General features: G+C 43.3%; 1 protein-coding gene across 1 annotated transcript in view; it reads left to right on the top strand.

Moving 5' to 3' along the window:
* Positions 1-20,776, top strand: part of LRRIQ1 (leucine rich repeats and IQ motif containing 1) — a 264,793-nt gene that overhangs the window by 106,963 nt on the left and 137,054 nt on the right. The window contains exon 17 of the mRNA XM_081084809.1: positions 12,350-12,560. Coding sequence (XP_080940935.1) covers positions 12,350-12,560 — 211 coding nt within the window. The remainder of the gene's footprint in view (positions 1-12,349; positions 12,561-20,776) is intronic.

The following is a 20,776-nucleotide window of genomic DNA, read 5'->3' as shown; positions in this document are numbered from 1 at the left end:
TGTAAGGCAACAATACAGAGAGGAACAGAGGCAATTGCTAGGATAATTTTCCAACAATTAGTACAAAGAGGATGTGCTGTGAATTAAATAAAAAAAAATATGTGTGGAAGTAGCTGCTTCATGAGTATGGGATCCCTTCCTATTTTAAAGGAAACTGAGTTCCATGTGCAGTCCGCTGGGTGGATCTGGGCTGGTGCTCCTAACTCTGGGGAGAGGGAGACTTCCCGTGGCTGCAGGCTAGAGGCCCCAGACTCCACACCATGCGCCCAAACAGGTCCATAGCACAGGCTGGTCAGCGGAGCAGCTTCTTCACCTGGGATCGTGGAGTGGCTTAGTCTGGCTTGTTCACCCCAGGATCGTGGGGAGGCCTGGCCTGGCCTGTTTGCCTCGTGATCTGAGGCACAGGACAAGGGAGGCCCTAAGGGCACTGTGCTTTGGTATTTGAGTCATTCTCTATTGTTCAGTGTGATTCATTTCTGCACGCCTCAGTGTTGTAACAGTTAAATTACTAGAATAACACATCTTGCTATAAAATATTACTAGAAGATTAAATAATCAGGTGACATTTATTGTTATTTTCTATAAATGAACACAGTCTCTGGTATGCAAAGTGATAGGTATTCTAGAAATATTCAGATAGGGAGACCTACAGGCTTGATTCCAAGTAAGGCTTACTATCACAACCCAAATTTATTGCTTAAAAAATAAAGCAGGGAGCCAACTAGAAACTGAACCAAATATAAGCCCTTGAAGGGAAAGTGTAAATTGGATAAGCTTTGCTATTATAAGAGCAAGAAGAAAAATTCAGATTAAAGAACGAGAAGCACTTGCATCCACTCTAAGTTGCTTTTAAAGAAAAAGAATGAGAAGATGGCGACTGGCAGGAAGGTAGGGAGGGAGAGAGTGTCAGAGCGCGAGGGAGTGATAGAGGAGTGTGTGGACGTGTATGGTGTGTGTGTGTGTATGAGCTAGGGACAGTTAGATTCTACAGGTCTTCTAAGGGGCTGCTAAACCAGGCAGTCTTAGACGGCGGAGCCCTGGTCCCAGCACGGACACTCCTGGGCGGCCAGCGCAGGTACAGAGACCACGCCATCTTGAGAAACAGAGCTGCTTGAGACTAGGATCCTGGCCTCAACACCACCCAGTGTGGTCTCAGATGCAAACCAGGACCCTGCAGCCACTGGGGACAGAGACCTGTGACCACAGCTATAGACCCACGGACACTAAGAATCCAGACATCCCAGCAGCAGATCACTGTGAGTAATAAAGCCCATCCCCCTCCCCGCAGGCTCGTGGGCAGCGTCATAGTAACTGATAAACCCACCCCTCGCCCAGGCCTCAGTGCTGCTACAGGAATCTTAGCCTGGGAACACGCGAACACTGGGAACTTGTTCCCCGCAGCATGGGCTCCGGGACCCTGATTCTCTGGGCGAGAGGCAGCACTAAGCACCAGTGACTTGACTCTGTTTCTTATCATCTGCACCTGGGATCCCTGATTCCCAGCGCATTCACACTAACCCAGTGACTCCAATTTTTGGTGCATGTGCTCACAGGGACCCTGATTCTCAACGCGAGACTGCACCAAGCAACAGAGACTCTGATACTGGATTCTTGGGGAACTCTGACTCCTGGTGCACGCTAGGGGGCTCTGATTTTCAACACTCCAGGGTAGGTCTCTGTTGCACGGTGCAGGCGGGGTCCCTGATTCTAAGTGCGCACACGAAGCCACACTGAGTGCTGGTAACGGTGACTCTGAGCGAGCCTGGTTCCCACCAACCCACGACAACCACACATCTTAGTGTCAGAGCTCTTCAGTGACACTAGGGTGGAGCGAAGCTCCCACTGCACATGGCCCAGGCCCACGCAACTCGACATTTGAAACTTCTGGAGATAGTTAGAATGGGGAGACGACACAATCCCCAGAGAAAAGAAAAGAAGGAGTCGCCAAGAAAGGAAATTAGTGAAATTGAAGCTTGCAACATGACAGAAAAAGAATTCAGAGTAATGGTTGTATAATTGATTCACCGGATGGATGAGAAAATCAACAACCTATGCAAGAATCAGGAAGAAATGAAAAGTTATATAGCTACAATCAAAAACACCATGGAAGGTTTCAACAGTAGACTAGAAGAAGCAGAGGACCGAGTTAGAGAGTTAGAAGATAAGGTAGAGAAACAAGCTCAATCTGAACAGCAACTGGAGAAAAAAATTAAAAAGCAGGAGGAGAGCCTAAGGGAGTGTTGGGACAACATGAAACAAAGTAACATATGCATAATAGGGCTGCCAGAAGGACAAGAAGAGCAGCAAGGATTAGAAAATCTATTTGGAGAAATGATGACAGAAAACTTCCCAGATATGGGAAAGAAAAAAGTTACAGAAGTACAGAGAGTCCCAAGCAAGATGAACCCCAAAGGCCTACACCAAGACACATCATAATAATGATGGCAAATGTACATGACAAAGAGAGAATCTTAAAGGCTGCAAGAGAGAAACAGAGAGTTACCTACAAAGGATCCCCCATCAGATTATCAAATGATTTCTCAACAGAAACACATCAAGTTAGAAGGCAATGGAAGGAGGTATACAAAGTGTTGCAAAGCAAAGGACTGAATCCAAGAATACTCTATCCAGCAAGACTATCAATCAAAATTGAAGGGGAAATCAGGAGCTTTGCAGACAAAAAAAGGCTAAGGGAGTTTATCACTACCAAGCCAGCAATGCAAGAAATGCTAAAGGGAATGCTGTAAAAAGAAGAAATAAAAAGGTAAGAAAGAACACAGGCACAAAAATAGAAATGACTACAAACAAGTACCTTTCAATAATAACTTTAAATGTAAATGGACTAAATGCTCCAATCAAAAGACATTGAGTGGCTGAATGGATACAAAGAGATGACCCATATATATGCTGTCTACAAGAGACCCACCTCAGAACAAGGGACTCACACAGACTGAAAGTGAAGGGACGGAAAAATGTATTTCAGGCAAATGGAAATGAAAAAAAAGCTGGGTAGCAATACTTATATCTGACAAAATAAACCTCAAAGTGAAGGCCATAACAAAAGATAAGAAAGGTCACTTCATAATACTAAAGGGATCTATACAAGAAGAGGATATAGCCCTGATAAACATATATTCACCCAATGCAGGAGCACCCAAATACATAAAAAAACTCCTGGAAGATATCAAGGGAGAGATTGACAACAATACAATCTAGTAGAGGACTTAAACACACCACTGACATCACTGGATAAATCCTCTAGACAAAAAGTCAGCAAACAAACAGCAATCCTAAATGACTCACTAGATCAGATGGACTTAATTGACATCTTCAGAAAATTTCACCCCAATGCCACGGAATATACATTCTTCTCAAGTGCACATGGGACATTTTCAAAAATAGACCACATATTGGCTCACAAGCAAAGTCTCCCCCAATTTAAGAAGATTGAAATCATACCAAGCATCTTTTCAGACCACAATGGCATAATATTAGAAATAAACTACAATAAAAACAGTCCAAAAAACTCAAACACTTGGAAGCTGAATAGCATGCTACTAAATAATGATTGGGTTACCAATAAGATCAAAGAGGAAATTAAAAACACCATGGAAACTAATGACAATAAAAGCACAACAATCCAAAATCTATGGAACACAATGAAAGCAGTCCTGAGGGAAGTTTATAGCTCTACAGACCTACCTCAAAAAACAAGAAAAAATGGTAGTAAATCATCTAACTCTACAACTCAAAGAATTAGAAAGAGAGCAACAAGAAAAGCCCAGCGTGAGCAGAAGGAAGGAGATAATAAAGATTAGAGCAGAAATAAATAACATAGAGACCAAAAAAAAAAAAACACAATACATAAGATTAATGAAACCAAGAGCTGGTTCTTTGAAAGGATAAACAAGATTAATGAGACTATAGCCAGGCTCACCAAGAAGCAAAGAGAGAGTACTCAAACAAAATCAGAAATGAAAGAGACGAAATAACAACAGACCCCACAGAAATATATAGAATTCTTAAAAATACTATGAACAGCCCTAACTAGTTTGGCTCAGTGGATAGAGCGTCGGCCTGTGGACTGAAAGGTCCCGGGTTTGATTCTGGTCAAGGGCATGTACCTTGGTTGCGGGCACATCCCCAGTAGGGGGTGTGCAGGAGGCAGCTGGTTGATGTTTCTCTCTCATCTATGTTTCTCACTCTCTATCCCTCTCCCTTCCTCTCTGTAAAAAATCAATAAAATATATTTTTTAAAAAATACTATGAACAACTCTACTCCAACAAACTAGACAACCTGGAGGAAATGGACATATTCCTAGAAAAATACAATCTTCCAAAACTCAACCTGGAAGATTCTAAAAATCTCAATATGCCAATAATATGGAAGAAATTGAAGCAGTCATCAAAAAGCTCCCAGGAAACAAAAGCCCAGGGCCAGAGGGCTTCGCAGGGGAGTTTTACCAAACATTGAAGGAAGAACTAAAAATCTATCCTCCTCAGACTATTCCAAAAAATGCAAGAGGAAGGAACAATTCCCAGCTCATTCTATGAAGCCAGCATCACCCTAATACCAAAACCAGATAAAGACAACACAATGAAAGAGAATTATAGGCCAATATCCCTCATGAACATAGATGCCAAAATACTCAACAAAATTCTAGCAAATCGGATCCAGCAATACATCTGAAAGATCATACACCATGACCAAGTAGGATTTATCCTGGGGATGCAAGGATGGTACAATATCTGCAAATCAATAAACGTGATATATCACATAAACAAATTGAGAGATGAAAATCACATGGTCATATCAAATGATGAGAAAAAGCATTTGACAAAATCCAATACCCTTTCTTGGTAAAAACTCTCAGCAAGGTAGGAATAGAAGGATCATACCTCAACATAATAAAAGCCATATATGAAAAACCCACAGCCAACATCATACTCAATGGTCATAAACTAAAACCATTTCCCCTAAGAACAGGAACAAGACAGGGATGCCCCCTCTCACCATTCCTGTTCAAATAGTACTGGAAGTACTAGCCATTGCGATCAGACAAGAAGAAGAAATAAAAGGCATCCAAATTGGAAAAGAAGAAGTAAAACTGTCCTTATTTGCAGATGACATGATACTGTACATAGAAAACCCTAAAGACTCCATCAAAAAATTATTAGACTTAATAAATGAATTCAGCAATGTAGCATCATACAAAATTAATGCCAAGAAATCTATGGCATTTCTTTGCACCAATAGTGAACTTACAGAAAGTGAGACTAAAAAAACAATCCCATTTACCATCGCACCAAAAAAATTAAGATACCTAGGAATAAACTTGACTAAGGAGGTAAAAGACCTATATGCGAAAAACTACAGGACACTGAAAAAAGAGATAGAGGAAGACATAAACAGATGGAAGAACATACCGTGTTCATGGATTGTTAGAATCAACATCATCAAAATGTCCATACTACCCAAAGCAATCTATAGATTCAATGCAATCCCCATTAAATTACCAATGGCATATTTCATAGATCTAGAACGAACATTCCAAAAATTCATCTGGAATAAAAAAAGACCTGGAATAGCTGCAGCAATCCTGAGAAAGAAGAACAAAGTAGGTGGGATCTCAATACCAGATATCAATATCAAGCTGTATTACAAAGCCACTGTTCTTAAAACAGCTTGGTACTAACACAAGAACAGACATATAGATCAATGGAATACAATAGAGACCCCAGAAATCAACCCAAACCACTATGCCCAATTAATATTCGACAAAGGAGGCAAGAGCATACAATGGAGTCAAGACAGTCTCTTCAATAAATGGTTTGGGAAAATTGGACAGATACATGCAAAAAAATGAAACTAGACCACCAACTCACACCATACACAAAAATAAACTCAAAATTGATAAAGGACTTAAACGTAAGATGGGAAACCATAAAAATACTAGAGGAATCCACAGGCAGGGAAATCGCAAACATATGCTGAGGAATTTCTTCTCTGATACTGCTCCTAGGGCAATGGAAACTAAAGAGAAAATAAACAAATAGAACTACATCAAAATAAAAAGCTTTTGCACAGCAAAGGAAACCATCAACAAAACAACAAGAAAGCCTACTGCATAGGACAACATACTTGACAATGATATCACTGATAAGGGTTTAATGTCCAACATTTACAGGGAACTCATACTACAACTTAACAAAGGGAAGATAAACAATCCAATAAAAAAATGGGCAACGGACCTAAATAGACACTTTTCGAAAGAGGACATACAGAAGGCCGAAAGACATATGAAAACATGCTGTAGTTTTCTTTGGCATAACAATTTGTAAGGTTGGGCAATATTCTTTTAGATTAATAAAATAAATCCCCATCTAACTATAAAAATCTTTTAAAAAGAAATGGTTGGCTTTAATTTTTTTTTTTGAACTACCAGATTTGTTTTTACTTTGGCCTGTCAGCTTTTTCTTTTCTTTTTACTTTGGGCCTCAGTGTCAAGCCAACAAAATTAGAACGGGTCAAATTCAACTGGTCCTTAATAACAAGGCTAAACAGGATAGAACATGGATTATCACAATAACTAATCTTGCTTTTCCCAATCTTCATTCTTTCAGGAGTTGTCAGTGTGAATGGTAATTCCTTTTTTGGGAGCTGTATTAAAAAGTTTCATATAGTGAAACTAACATGTATTTCCTAATATTTTTTAAATTTTACCTAAGAAGTCTAACATTTTCTGACATTTTACCAATTTACTTAATTGATTGCTTTTGCTATGTAGGGAGGAAAATATTTTTTCTTCTATCCTTATAAGTTTTCATTTGAGATCCTTATAACAAAAGATAGATTAATGAGAGAAATGCATACATGTTAATTTATTTAATATAACTTTTATGTTACATAGGAGCTTGCATTAAAATAAGGATCCAAAGAAATTGTTAAGCCTGAGCATTTATATATTAGGTTCAATGAAGAATGGAAGGTCTTAGAAAAATATGATATGACACAGGGTATGAGCTAAGAGTAGTAAACAGGCAATTTAGCAAGGGCTGTTCATTCGTATCCCTCTTTTCCTTCATCTTGGATAAGAATGCTTTTTTCCTCTGGTTATCAGGCGGGCAACTCTCCTATGAGGATTTTATGACCTGCTTCCTGGGAAGGTCAAAAACCCTTCTTGCACATGCCTTTCCTCAAATCTTTCAAATTAAAGTATTAAATATGCCAATGCACCAAATTTTGGAGTAGCATATGAGGGGACCAAAGTTTTGCTGCCCCCAAAATATGCCTTTTGGAATATTAATTTTAAGCTGGTTAATATTCTAAAGGAATTTAGCTAAAGAACTTTCTCTAGGAAGGGCAATATCATCACAGATAACTATAATTTACCATAAACCAATGTATGATAGAGAAAAACTCTGCAAGGTTAATTTGTTCAAAGCCCTCTGTGACCCATTGTTAAAAATGGCCCAGCAAACATTATTTACCCAACATTTGCTCTTCATTTCTATCTGATTGCCTTCCTGCCCTTTGAAATCCCAAACCACAGGCCTGTTTCTTTCTCCTTTGCTCCAGAATGGCATAGACACCTCAACTGCCCAATGCCTTTTTGGGTTTCATATCTTATGACTCACCCGATTATACATTGAAATAAACTTGGACATTTTCTCCAGCCAAAAGAACTTTATTTTCAGGAAGTGTCCCATGCCCAGAGACACAGGTGAGGGATGCTCAAAGACCTGGCTCCTCTATGGTGTCTAGGGAATGGGTTATACAGGGGAAGCATAATCATGGTGACTAAGTGACTTAGGGCCATGGTCTCTACTGATTGGTTGGCGCTAGGGATAGGGGGTAGTTGATCAGTGCATCTGGTCCTGGTGTCAGCCATGGCTTTTCTGGTCATTGAGCTGAAATACAACTGAGGCCTACATGTTATCCCTAGTTTGATGGGAACACTGTCTCTGTGGTCAATAGACCCAGGCTTTTGTTTCCTAAGATTATTTGATGCTGACCAGAAAGAACCTCATTATACTGAGGGCTTAATGATTAAAGGAGTGGTCCTACAAGGGAGGAGGCAGGTGAGTCAGGGTGCTGGATGTAGCCAGTTTGCATCAAAAGGAAAGAAAGGAGAAAAGATCATATTAAAGAAATGAAGTTTCTGCATGGTTACATTTTTTTGTGCCACCAACGCATGTCCTGAACTCTATTAACTCCAAACACACATAAACAATATTTAGAACTTCTTAGTCCATGGTATATAAAATGTCCAAATGATAATGAGGAAGGATAAAAATCTGAAAATATTGACATACTAAACATGTAAAGAATAGAGGGAAAAGAAAATATATATCCGCTTGCTGAACCTTGCCACTGAGTGATTCAGGAAGATTCGCTGTCAGTTTTAGAGGTGTTTCCTAAGTGATTTACATATGTTCTTAAGCTAAGGGCATTTTTTTTATGGTGATTTTTGGTAAAAATAGGTGATGGTGATGATGATGATGATGATGTGGTGATAATGGGAGTTGTTTTTCTCAGCATGGAGAGCACACTATGTTTAGGAAGCTCTAAAGTAACCTTTATATGTCTTCACACTGCTTTCAATATAATGTGTTGGTGTCACAGTAGAAAATATCTCTCATCTATGTTTTCCCCCTTGGGAAATTTTGATGATATTGGGCCAAGGAATTCAAGCACACAATGACTGATCAACTTTAGAAGAAATTCATAGTTACAGTCAGTAAAACTTATGTGTATCTGGTGAGAAATATCTACACTAATAAAAGATGCTAATTGACTGTACCTTTGTTATGCCCTAAGCCATGCCCACCAGCCAATCAGAGTGACTATATGCAAATTAACCCAACCAAGATGGCGGCTGACAGCCACGGAGCTGGAGCAAGCAGGAGGCTTGGTTGCCCCTGCAATGGAGGAAGCCAAGCTTCCCACAGGCCCTGGCCAGCTCTGAGCTCCACTCAAGGCAACATAGTTTCAATTATAGAAGATAAACAAACCCTAGATAACTGCTTTCAGCCAGCCTCCACTGGGAGCTTGGGTGGCTGGGGGCCGTGGCCAGCCTGCAAACAGCCATCAGCCCCTCACCCAGGCTGGCCACACCCTTGCAGGGTGAGGGACCCCCACCCTGAAGGGGCTGTGGCCAGCCTGCAAATATCCATCAGCCACTCACCCAGACTGGCCAGGAACTCCAGTGGGGACCCCCACCCTGAAGGGGGTGTGGCCAGTCTGAAAACGGCCCTCAGCCCCTCATCCAGGCTGCCCAGGCACCCCAGTGGGACCCCCACCCTGATCCGGGACACCCTTCAGGGCAAACCAGCCGCCTCCACCCATGGACCAGGCCTCTATCTTATATAATAAAAGGGTAATATGCAAACTGACCCTAGCTGCAGAACGACTGGGAATGACTGGTCACTATGACACACACTGACCACCAGGGGGCAGACGCTCAATGCAAGAGCTGCCCCCTGGTGGTCAGTGCACTCTCACAGGGGAGCTCTGCTCAGCCACAAGCCAGGCTGCCAGCTGCCAGTACAGCAGTGGTGGCGGGAGCCTCTCCCACCTCCTTAGCAGCACTAAAGATGTCCGACTGCATCTTAGGCCTGCTCCCCACTGGCAAGTGGGCATCCCCTGAGGTCTCCCGGGCTGCTAGAGGGATGTCTGACTGCCAGCTTAGTCCCAATACCCCAAGGAGCGGGCCTAAGCCAGCAGGTGGTTATCCCCCGAGCGGTCCCAGAATGCGAGAGGGCACAGGCTGGGCTGAGGGACCGCCCTCCCCCGAGTGCACAAATTTTTGTGCACCGGGTCTCTAGTCTATGTATAAAAGCCTAAGCGACCAGAACGACCAATCTTTATGATGCACACTGACCACCAGGGGGCAGACACTCAATGCAGCGGCTGCCCCCTGGTGGTCAGTGCACTCCCACAGCCAACCTCCCCAGCCAGCCAACCTCCCACGTTCCTTCCCCCCAGTCCCTGGGCTGGAATGGGGAACTGGGGGTGGATGGCGGCAGATGCGACCCCTTTCCATGGGGGGCCAAGGGCCAGCTCCCTCCTCAGGGCTGGCAGCCAACCTCCCATGCTCTGTCCCTCTTCCTGGCTGACAGGCCCTTGGCTTGCTGCCCACCTGCCACGGTGGCGGTGGGGAGGAAAGGAGGGAGGGGAGGCAGGGAACTGCATAGTGGAGGGGCACTAACAATAGTGGTGTCAACATCTGGCATCCATTCCTTCCGTGCCCGGCCCGGCGACTGTCGCCTCCTCTCCCGACCCTGCCAGGACCTTTGGGCCCCGATCAGCCCAGCCCTAATCAACCTGGCCCCGATCGGCCTTGATTGCTGGCCAGGCCTAGGGACCCCACTCATGCATAAATTTTCTGCACTGGGCCTCTAGGAAAATATAAGATGCTGTCTTAGGTTAAATGTGTTATGTTAAAAATCTCTCATTCTTTGCCAGCTATACATTGCAAATATTTTTTCAGACTCTTTTCTTTAACATTCAAAGTATCTATTATATATAGTGCTTTAAAATGGTATAACTTATTTTTTGTTCAAAAGATGAAGAAATGAATTGATGGTTGAATGTGAATTAAATCCATAGCAAAAGTTACAAAGTTCTGTTCACCCTGGGAGAAGAAAATGATTTGTTGGATTGTGACATTAAAAAACAAAATTTAACCCAGTAAATTTGAAGACCTAATTGGCTTTATTAAGTGATTCATGAATCAATTGGAAGGGAGCTATAAGAGGTTGTACAAAATGGAAGGTTTTTATAAGAAGAAGGATGGGGCAAGGTAGCTATTAAGAAAGAAAGGAAGGATTATTTTGAAGCCAGGACATCTTTTCTTTGGGGAAAAGAACAGGAAGGATTTTTATCATGCAGATAGTCTCTTATTTGTATGGGGGACAGGCGGGCAGCACATGACTGTTTACTTGATGGGTGCTTGACCAGAAAATTACAGATGGGTTGATTAAGGTTATGATTCTGGGAGAATCAAATCTGCAATTAGATCAGGTATTAAATCTGAGTTTGGTATCATTTGCTTTTAGCACAAGGATACTATTTGGGGCCTGTGTTTTTCTTTTTAGCAGTGATTATTTGTTTCCAAGTATTAGGAGTACAAGCAGTTTATCTTAGGCCAGAAGTTTTATCCATTAACTTGAATTTTCTATTCATACATAGCAAAATAGATTGAAGGCTTCTAAAGGCTTTAGGTAAAATGATGGTGATGATAATGTTGGTTGTGGTAGCGGTATTGATGATAACAATAGTAGTAACATTAATAGTGCCAAATAATAAGAGAATATGGTTACATCATTCCTTTCTAATTTCCCATAAATAGATAACTATGAAAAAAAATCTAGTCATGTCTGGCAGTGTTTATCACATAATTCCACTTTGCTTTAAGTGACTAGAATGAGGTAGAAGAAAATATCATCGGGTTTGACAATTATCAAATTATTAAAAACAGTTTCAGGGTAGCACTGGAGAAGGATATGATGCAAGAATTAGTTTTCCTTCAGAAGACTTTTAAACTAAACTGAGGGCTTTGAAGAAATATTAAGATAATAGCATTTAGACTAAACTCTTTATTTCGATAAGAGTCCCACATTAATCTGGGTGAGAAAGGAAGCACATTCATTTAGGAAGAGTTAAATAATTAAGCATATTGAGAATCCACTTATAATCAATATACATTGTTATTCAAATTTTGCTCATGTTGATAGGCAGCCTAATGGGATGTGGAAAAAGTGGGGCATGGATTGATCTAGTGCCTGACATTGGCAAATATGTAGGCTTGGAACATGTTAGAAGTAACTACTGGGCTTGTAAGGGTCTGATTTAAGTATTTAATTATGGGCATGAAGGAAAGTGAAGCTAGTAAAGACCTAGTGGGTCCTTCCTCTTCAGGTCAAGGGGCTCTTCTTCCTCTGATCTCTCCAGTGTGAACTAGTTCTCATCCTCTCTTGCCAACTCAACATCGGTTCCTACTTTTGTCCCCTCTTTTCAACATCATCTGTTTTACTACCTCTCTCCTGGATCATCATCCTCAGTAGCACGCAAAATCTAGGCAATATCTTCCTCCTTAAAAGAAAAAGAAAAAGAAAGTTCCTTGTACTCACATCCCTCTCTAAATTACTGTCCCATTTCTGTCATTCAGATTTGAGTTTCCATGCTATCTTTACTTCTATGACTAAAGGTAAACAAAAGATGATGTCTTATTTTCAAATAATTTATTTAGTCCAGGTTTTCAAATATAGCTGATAAGGAAGGACCTCTTATCTACAACTATGTATTTTTCGGAACTAAAAATGTTTTCTTTTCTCTTCATAATAGTATGGCAGCTAAAGTAATCCAGGCATACTGGCGTGATTACATTGTGCACAGACAAATTCATTTATCTACAAAACTGCATACTGCTTCATCAGGACTCCTGAGATCCCGGCCAGAGGCCGGCATCAAAAATCAAACTATTTTAAAGGAAGAAAAAATACAAAACACTGTGAATATCCAAGAACAGATGGAAAAGGCTGCAATTGTTATTCAGGTTAGTATTAATCTTTTGGTGAAATAATCAGAAGGATGCATTGGTCATCTTTCACTGGGTTATTCTATACTAGGGGCCCATTGCACGAATCTGTGCACCTTGAAAGGAACTGTGGGCTGCGAGGCTGCAGAGGACACAGGGGCGGGTCTCGGCCCATCCTCTGCACCCCTGCCCAGCACCTCCCGCTGTGGCCCTGAGTCCCCTGTCTGCCGAAAGCCCGCTCCCACTGCTGCCACTCCCATATTCTGACGGTGTTGGCCCCGTTTGCATCTGCTGATGGCATGGAGTGATTGGGGCCAGTGTCAGGCACTGGCAGCGGGTGTGAGCAGTGGCTGCAGCACTGGCAGCAGGTGCGAGTGGTGGATCCAGTGCCGGTAGCAGGTGCGAGCGCTTGACAGGACTGCGGTGAGTGGGAGCAAAGAATTTTTAATAACTACCAGGGGCTCGCTCTGATAACAGTGGCCAGTGCCCCGTCCTGGTCTGGCACCCCCGCTCACCTGTACCACCAACCCGCCATGGCTGATGCCTGCCATGTTTCACGCTCTGCCATCTGCTGTAGACAACTGCTATGTTCCACGCATGCCCCCTGGTGCTCAGCGCACATCATAGTGACTAGCTGTTCGGTTGTTCGGTAGTTCCTCCATTCGGTCTATTTTCATGTTAGGGTTTTATATATATAAACTAGAGGCCCGGTGCACAAAAATTTGTGCATTCGGGGGGGGGGGTGGGGGGGAGTGGGGGCCCCTCAGCCCGGCCTGTGCCCTCTCGCAATCTGGGACCCCTTGGGAGATAACGCCCTGCTGGCTTAGGCCTCCTCCCGGATGGCAGAGGGCAGGTCCAATCCCTAGTTGCAGCCCCTGGTCGGGCTCAGAGCAGGGCCGATTGGGGAGTTGGGGCGCCACTCCCTGTCATGCACAGAGCAGGGCAGATTGGGAGGTTGCGATGCCACCCTCAGTCACGCTCAGGGTAGGGCCAATTGAGGGGTTGGGGCACCGCCCGACAGGGGGGTTGGGGCTCCGTACCCTGTCACACACAGAGCAGGGTCGATCAGGGGGTTGGGGAGCTCCCCCCTGTCACTCACAGAGCAGGGCCCATCAGGGGGTTGGGGTGTTCCCCCCTGTCACACACAGAGCAGGGCCCATCGGGGGTTGAGGAGCTCCCTGCTGTCACTCACAGAGTAGGCCTGATAGGGGAGTTGGGGCAACGCCCCCTGTCACACAGAGCAGGGTGGATCAGGGGGTTGGGGCGCCGCCCTCTATCATCCACAGAGGAGGGCCGATCAGGGGGTTGGGGCGCTGCAGCCTGTCACAGAGCTGCAGGGTGATTAGGGGGTTTGGGCGCTGCCCCTGTCACTCTGATCCCAGTGCCGGGAGGCCTCGCGGCTCCGCTGATCCCGGTGCTGGGAGGCATATTAGAGGCCTGGTGCATGGGTGGGGGCTGGCTGCTTTGCCCTGAAGGGTGTCCTGGATCAGGGTGAGGGTCCCACTTGGGTGCCTGGCCAGCCTGGATGAGGGGATGATGGCTGTTTGCAGCTGGTCACACACCCTTCAGGGTAAGGGTCCACACTGGGGTTCCTGGCCAGTCTGGGTGAGGGGCTGAGGGCTGTTTTCAGGCTGGCGGGTGACTGAAGCTCCCAACTTCTTCTTTTTTTCTTTTTCTTTTTTAATTCTGGGCAGCTTTAGCTCTGGCTCCAGCTCTTAGGCCTCTGCTGCTGAAAGCAGGTTTCTGGCCTTTGTTTACCTTCTGTATTTGAAACAATGTTGCGATCCTGCTGGCTGAAGCCCGGCAGACTAAAGCAGGTTTTTGGGGTTTTGTTTAGCTTCTATATTTGTAACATAATTGTTTAGAGTTGCAGCTCAGAGGCCGGCAGTGGCAGGCGGAGAACGTTGGAGTCCTCCGTCACTGAAACAAGCAAGCCTCATGTTAGCTTCCAGCTGCCTGGTTGCCGGCCACCATCTTGGCTGGCAGTTAATTTGCATATTGCCCTGATTAGCCAATGGGAAGGGTAGCAGTCGTACGCTAATTACCATGTTTCTCTTTTAGGTAGGACTAGAGGCCTGGTGCACGAAATTCGTGCATGGGTGGGGGGTGTCCCTCAGCCCGAGCTACACCCTCTCGCAATCTGGGATCCCTCAGGGGATGTCTGACTGCTGGTTTAGGCCGGATTGGTTGGTGGGTTCGGGCCTAAACCGGTAGTTGGACATCCCTCTCGCAATCTGGGACCGGTGGCTCCTAACCACCATCTGTTTTGAATAATAGCCTTTCTGGATAGAGTATTCTTGGATTCAGTCCCTTTCTTTGTAACACTTTGTATATATAATTCCATTCCTTTCTGGCCTGATATGTTTCTTTTGATAAATCAGTTAGTAGTCTAATATGGGAGATCCCTTGTAGATAACTTTCTGTCTCTTTCTGGCAGCCTTTAAGATTCTTATTTTATTGTTGATGCTTGCCAATTTTATTATGATGTGTCTTGGTGTCAGTCTTTTTGGGTTCATCTTGTCTGAGATTCCTGTGTGCTTCTTGAACTTGTGTGATTCTTTTCTCCCCGAAGTTAGGGAAGTTTTCTGTCAATATTTCTTCAAACAGGTTTTCTATTCTTTACTCAGCTTCCTCTCCTTCTACTACCCCTATTATGCAGATGTTGTTTCATTTCATGTTGTCCCAAAGCTCCATTAGACTCTCCTCCAGCTTTTAAATTTTTGTTTGTTTGTTTTTTTCCAGTTCCTGCTCTACTTGTTTGTTTTCTACATTGTCTTCTAACTGGCTGATTCAATCCTCAGCTTCTTTTAGTGTAATATTGAAACTTTACATTGTGTTCCTTTTTTTTTTAATTAAATCTTTCTTGTTCAGATTATTACATTTGTCCCTCTTTTTTCCCCCCATAACTCCCCTCCTCCCAGTTCCCACCCCACCCTCCGCCCTCACTCCCCACCCACTGTCCTCATCCCTAGGTGCACAATTTTTGTCCAGTCTCTTCCCGCATCTCCCACACCCCTTTCCCCCTCAAGAATAGTCAGTCCATTCCCTTTCTATGTCCCTGATTCTATTATAATCACCAGTTCATTCTGTTCATCAGATTATTTATTCACTTGATTTTTAGATTGACTTGTTGATAGATGTGTATTTGTTGTTCATAATTTGTATCTTTATCTTTTTCTTCTTCTTCCTCTTCTTAAAGGATATCTTTCAGCATTTCATATAATACTGGTTTGGTGGTGATGAACTTCTTTAGCTTTTCCTTATCTGTGAAGCTCTTTATCTGACCTTCAATTCTGAATGACAGCTTTGCTGGATAAAGTAATCTTGGTTGTAGGTTCTTGGCATTCATCACTTTGAATATTTCTTGCCACTCCCTTCTGGCCTGCAAAGTTTCTGTTGAGAAATCAGCTGACAGTCGTATGGGTATTCCCTTGTAGGTAACTGACTTTCTTTCTCTTGCTGCTTTTAAGATTCTCTTTTTGTTTTTTGCTCTTAGCATTTTAATTATGATGTGTCTTGGTGTGGTCCTCTTTGGATTCCTTTTGTTTGGGGTTCTCTGCGCTTCCTGGACTTGTCTCTTTCTTTCACCAGGTAGGGGAAGTTTTCTGTCACTATTTCTTCAAATAGGTTTTCAGTATCTTGCTCTCTCTCATCTTCTGGCACCCCTATAATTCGGGTGTTGGTACGCTTGAAACTGTCCCAGAGGCTCCATACACTATCTTCGTATTTTTGGATTCTTTTTTCATTTTGCTTTTCCAGTTGGTTGTTTTTTGCTTCTTCGCATTTCAAATCTTTGACTTGATTCTTGTGCTCCTCTGGTCTGCTGTTGGGAGTCTGTAGAATATTCTTTATTTCAGTCAGTATATGCTTAATTTCTAGTTGGTCCTTTATCACAACATCGAGGGTCTCACTAGATTTCTTGAGGGTCTCATTAAGTTTATCGGAAGTTTCTAGAAAGTTCTTGAAAAACCTTAAAAGTGTGGTTTTGAACTCTATATCCAGTAGTTTGCTTTCCTCCATTTCTGTCATTTGTGTCCTGTTTCTTTGTCTTGGCATTTTTTATGCTTCACTGTGTCGATAGAGTGGCTTTCTGTGCTAGGTGTCCTATAGGGCCCAGTGGCTCAGCCTCCCCAATTACCTGATGAAGACACTCTTGGTGCACCCCCTTGTGGGCTTTGTGCACAGTCTTGTTGTACTTAAGCCTTGATTGTTGTAGGTAACACTGGGAGGAGTTGAGCTCCAGGCCAATTGGCTGTGAGAATCAGCTGTGTCTATGGTGGGAGAACTTCTGTGCTGAAGTCACCCTTATGGGGCAAGACTTTCTTCAGTGGGGCTTTGGTGCTCACTGAGTCTGCCCCCTGAGTGTGTCTCTTATGGATCTGCAGAGTTGTAATTGGATGGTCCCACTCTGACCACTGGGCACACTGGCTCTTGGATCTAAGGAGGTGATAATCTAGCCTCTGCTTGAGGCTACCTAGCAGAAGCCAGCTGTTAAGAAATGCAAGTTGCCCTGGGGCCTTGGGCAGCTGCAGTTTGTTAAGTAATTTTCAGATTACAAAGGGCCGGGCCTTTCACATGCAAAAGCCTCCATGTATGGCTTGGGCGGGGCGGAGCCCCAGGGTATCACCTGGGTGGGCGGAGCAAACAGTATTGCTGCTCTCAGTCCTGTCCTCAGAGGCCCCTGCAATTGCTGCATGTGCCTCCGAGAGAAAGCTGCCCTGGAGTTCCGACCGATGCTAGACAGCCCCATTTCTCCCATAGGAGTCTGGGTCCCCAGAAACTTGCCCAGAACTGGAGCTCAGAGCCTGAGACTCCCTCCTGATTGAAAAAGACAATCGTGACCTCAGCCGCCAGCCCTCTCCACACCTTTGTATTTTACTTCCGCACTGCACCTCCTCTGAGTCTCGGTATGCTTTTCTCTTTCCTTCTAGTTGTAGAATTTCCACTCAGCCAGCCTTCCTGTGGTTCTGGATGATGTCTGGTTTGTCTTTTAGTTGTATTTTTGAAGTGGTTGTGTGAGGCAGCAATCTCCAGTGTTTTACCTATGCTGCCATCTTGGTTTCTCTCATCCCATTGTGTTCCTTATTGCAGCTATGTCATTCTTCATTTCCTCTTGATTCCCACACATGCTGGTGAATTTCTTGTCCAGCCTTTTGAGCATCCTTATAATCATTACTCTGAATTGTTTCTCTGACAAATTGCTTTTCTCCATTTCATTTATTTCCTTTCCTGGTGATTCCTCCTTTTCTTTTATATGGGTGTTGTTTCTTTGTCTCCTGATTTTTGCTGTTCCTTTGTGATTATTTCTATGTATCAAATCAAACTGCTATGCTATCCATATTTTTTGAATTTTTCATAGGTAGTAGATGTTTTGTGGGACCCAGCAGTGCTGCCTCTCAGGTCTTCTATGCTGGGTGTTCTAGGGATGCACCCTACTTGAGATATTTGGGTTCTTTTGATGAAGTTGTGTCTTGAATGTTATTGTCCCACTCATGGATAGAATCTCCTCTCAGGGTGTCTGGTTATGTGACCCACTCTCTACCATTCCATGCCAATTGTTGTGGAGGTGCTGACTGAACAGCACAGAATACAACACAACAAGACACGACACAAAAGGAACAAAGCAGGAATGTATAAAATACACTTATAACCCCAATTAAAGTGACCACCCCAGAAAAGAGAATTAGGAGAGAGAAAAGAGCAAAAAACGTTATCGAGAAAGAAAAAATGGATAGATATAAGAAGAAAAAAGAAAAAATATATATGGGGAGAAAATACCACAAAACAAACAATTAAACCAAAAAGTGCAAACAAAAAACAACCTGAAAAAGGGGGGGGGGGGTAGAATCTGTAGAGGTAGAGCTTAAATACAGAAAATAAGGTTAAGGAATTTGATGACTATGGAAAGGGCCACAGTTTAGTATAAAGGAGGTAAAAAGATAAGGAGTGGATAAGAAGAAAAAATAAAGTTAAAAAAATAAAAATAAATATTGATTGATTAATTCAAAAGGAGAGTAGAGGAGATAGCAGATAGGCTTGAATTTAGTAAGTAAAACTAATGAACAAATTAGGAGAAGAAAAGAGCAAGAGAGGAGAGGAAAATAAAAAAATGCCTAGCGAAGAAAGAAAAAAGAGAAGGGGGGCATGGAGTAGGAGTACGGAAGAGGAAATTAGACATACGACTATACCAACAGAGACTATATATTAATAATACATCAATAAATCAGATAAAGAAGATCAATTTTTAACAAGGGGTAAAAAGAAAGGAAAGAGAAAAGGTAAGCAGTGACAGGAGCAGAAAAAAAAAACAGGATGAAAAAGGGAGAAGTGAAGAAGAAAAACATGCAAAAAAAAAGGAAAAAAATAAGATAAAATGAAATAATAAAAATAAAAATAGAATAAAGAAAAGATAATATTAAAAATATTTTTAATAAGACACTGGGGGATAGGGGAGGCTGGGGGACTGTCTAGGGCGGGGGATAAAATGGACACATATGTAATACCCTTTGTAATACTTTAAGCAATAAAAAAAAAATATTTTTAAATAAAAGATAAAAAAGTGAAGTGTTATTTGCTTCATCTGACTTTTAATCCCCATGGGAGCTGGCTTAGGACCCCACTCTTCTGTTCTGTCTGCCAATTCTGGGCTTCCTGTTAGGTACTTAGGTGCTGACCACTGTCAGGCACTGTTTTTGGTGTTTAGTACCATGCTGAGGTTCCAAGCGATCCACCACCCCTCTGTTTGTGTCTTTCTACACAGGCCTTGGCTGCAAGCAGGCAGGACCAATCTGCGTGCTTTTCCTGTAGGCCAACTGTCAATCTTAATCGCTCAAGCATCTGTTTATGACAGGGCTTTAGGTGGGGGTGGTGCTGTTTGGCTTTCTGGGAATGAGGTGTTTCTTCCCTGACTCAGAGCTATTCCTCTGCAAGTGGCCCAAAATATTACTCTGGCCTTGGTTGGTCAGAGATCCTTGTATGGAGACCAGTGGGGTTGGCTGGCAACCTGGAGTTTTTATCAGTCTGGTTCCCAGAATAGTGGGGTGGACAGGCCCCTCTTCCAACCCAGTCACTGAAAGCTCTTGGAGGCTCTTCAGATCCTTTCGTTCCTTTGTAGCTCAAAATGCAGGCAGGGTGTGGCAGGCTGTTTTACCTGGCTTGAGGCTACTGGGAGGGGGCTGGCTTTTCAGGAGAAAAATAGCTGCTTAGGTTTGCAAGGTTAAGAACGTCCCAATGCAGGATGCTGGCCATATCTCCCTGCCCTGCTTCCCTCCACAGCCTTAGGATCTGCAAATCTGTGCTGTTCTCCCTGCATGGAAGTCTCAGGTGAGTCTTTGCAGTTGAAAAGTCCTATGAACTGGATTTAGTGAATAAAAGCAAAGACAAAAGAAAGGCAAAACAACCATGAAACCTCTGGTTTCTCTCCAGCCGGCACCATGCTGCTCCAGCCACTTTTCAGGCCGCCTTTCTGGAAGCAGCCTTTAGCAGCTCTGGTCTTAGATCTAGATTCCCTGGCTGCCAGCAGCCCTGTGGACTTCCATTCTACAGTCGGATGTTATGTCTGTCCCCAAGGGACGTGGCTTTGGTGCAGTGCATCTTCCTCCTCACCCTCTCAGCCTGGTGGTCGTGTGTCCCTCTCTAGCCCAGATCCTTGTTCCTTCTGTTCTCCAGGCGTCCTCTGCTCTTCCTTGTTGTGAATTGTCCAAGCTTCTTTTGCTTACAAAAGTAAGCAAAAATTAGCCTTTCTTTGTAACTTAGAACATGTCTCTTTTGTTGTATATCATGGTACTTAAAATCATTAAAGTCATCTCAACTCTACTTTCTCTCGAGTACAATCATCTAGTTTGGAAAACCATTCACCTTAAAATATAAATTCTAGGCTGCCTAATCATCCTGGAGAGCAGAGCATGGTACAGTAGAAACATCCTGGGCTTTAGAGCAAAATGAAGATTTCATGAATGATGTGTGACCACTCTCTGCTTACCAAAACTCCCCTTCTCTTCTTCCTAGCATACAGCCAGTTTCCCTTACGCTTCAGTATGGCCCCTTTCCAGTCAATAGAACATATTTCCAGTGAAAGATATTTCCACCACTTCCACGCCTGGCCCATAAAACCTCCCACAGACATTCCTCCATATTCTTTTCCCTTTCTTGTTGGCTGAAATGAAGACAGCCTCTGAGGTATCTTTGGAAGCTGTCTTTTGTGTATTTGGAAGCTGTCTGTTGAGATTGTAGTC

This window comes from Myotis nattereri (genome assembly GCF_964212035.1).
Source record: "Myotis nattereri genome assembly, chromosome: 2".
NCBI lineage: Eukaryota > Metazoa > Chordata > Mammalia > Chiroptera > Vespertilionidae > Myotis > Myotis nattereri.
Note: the sequence above shows the minus strand (reverse complement) of the source record. Positions and strands in the feature narration are given on the sequence as shown.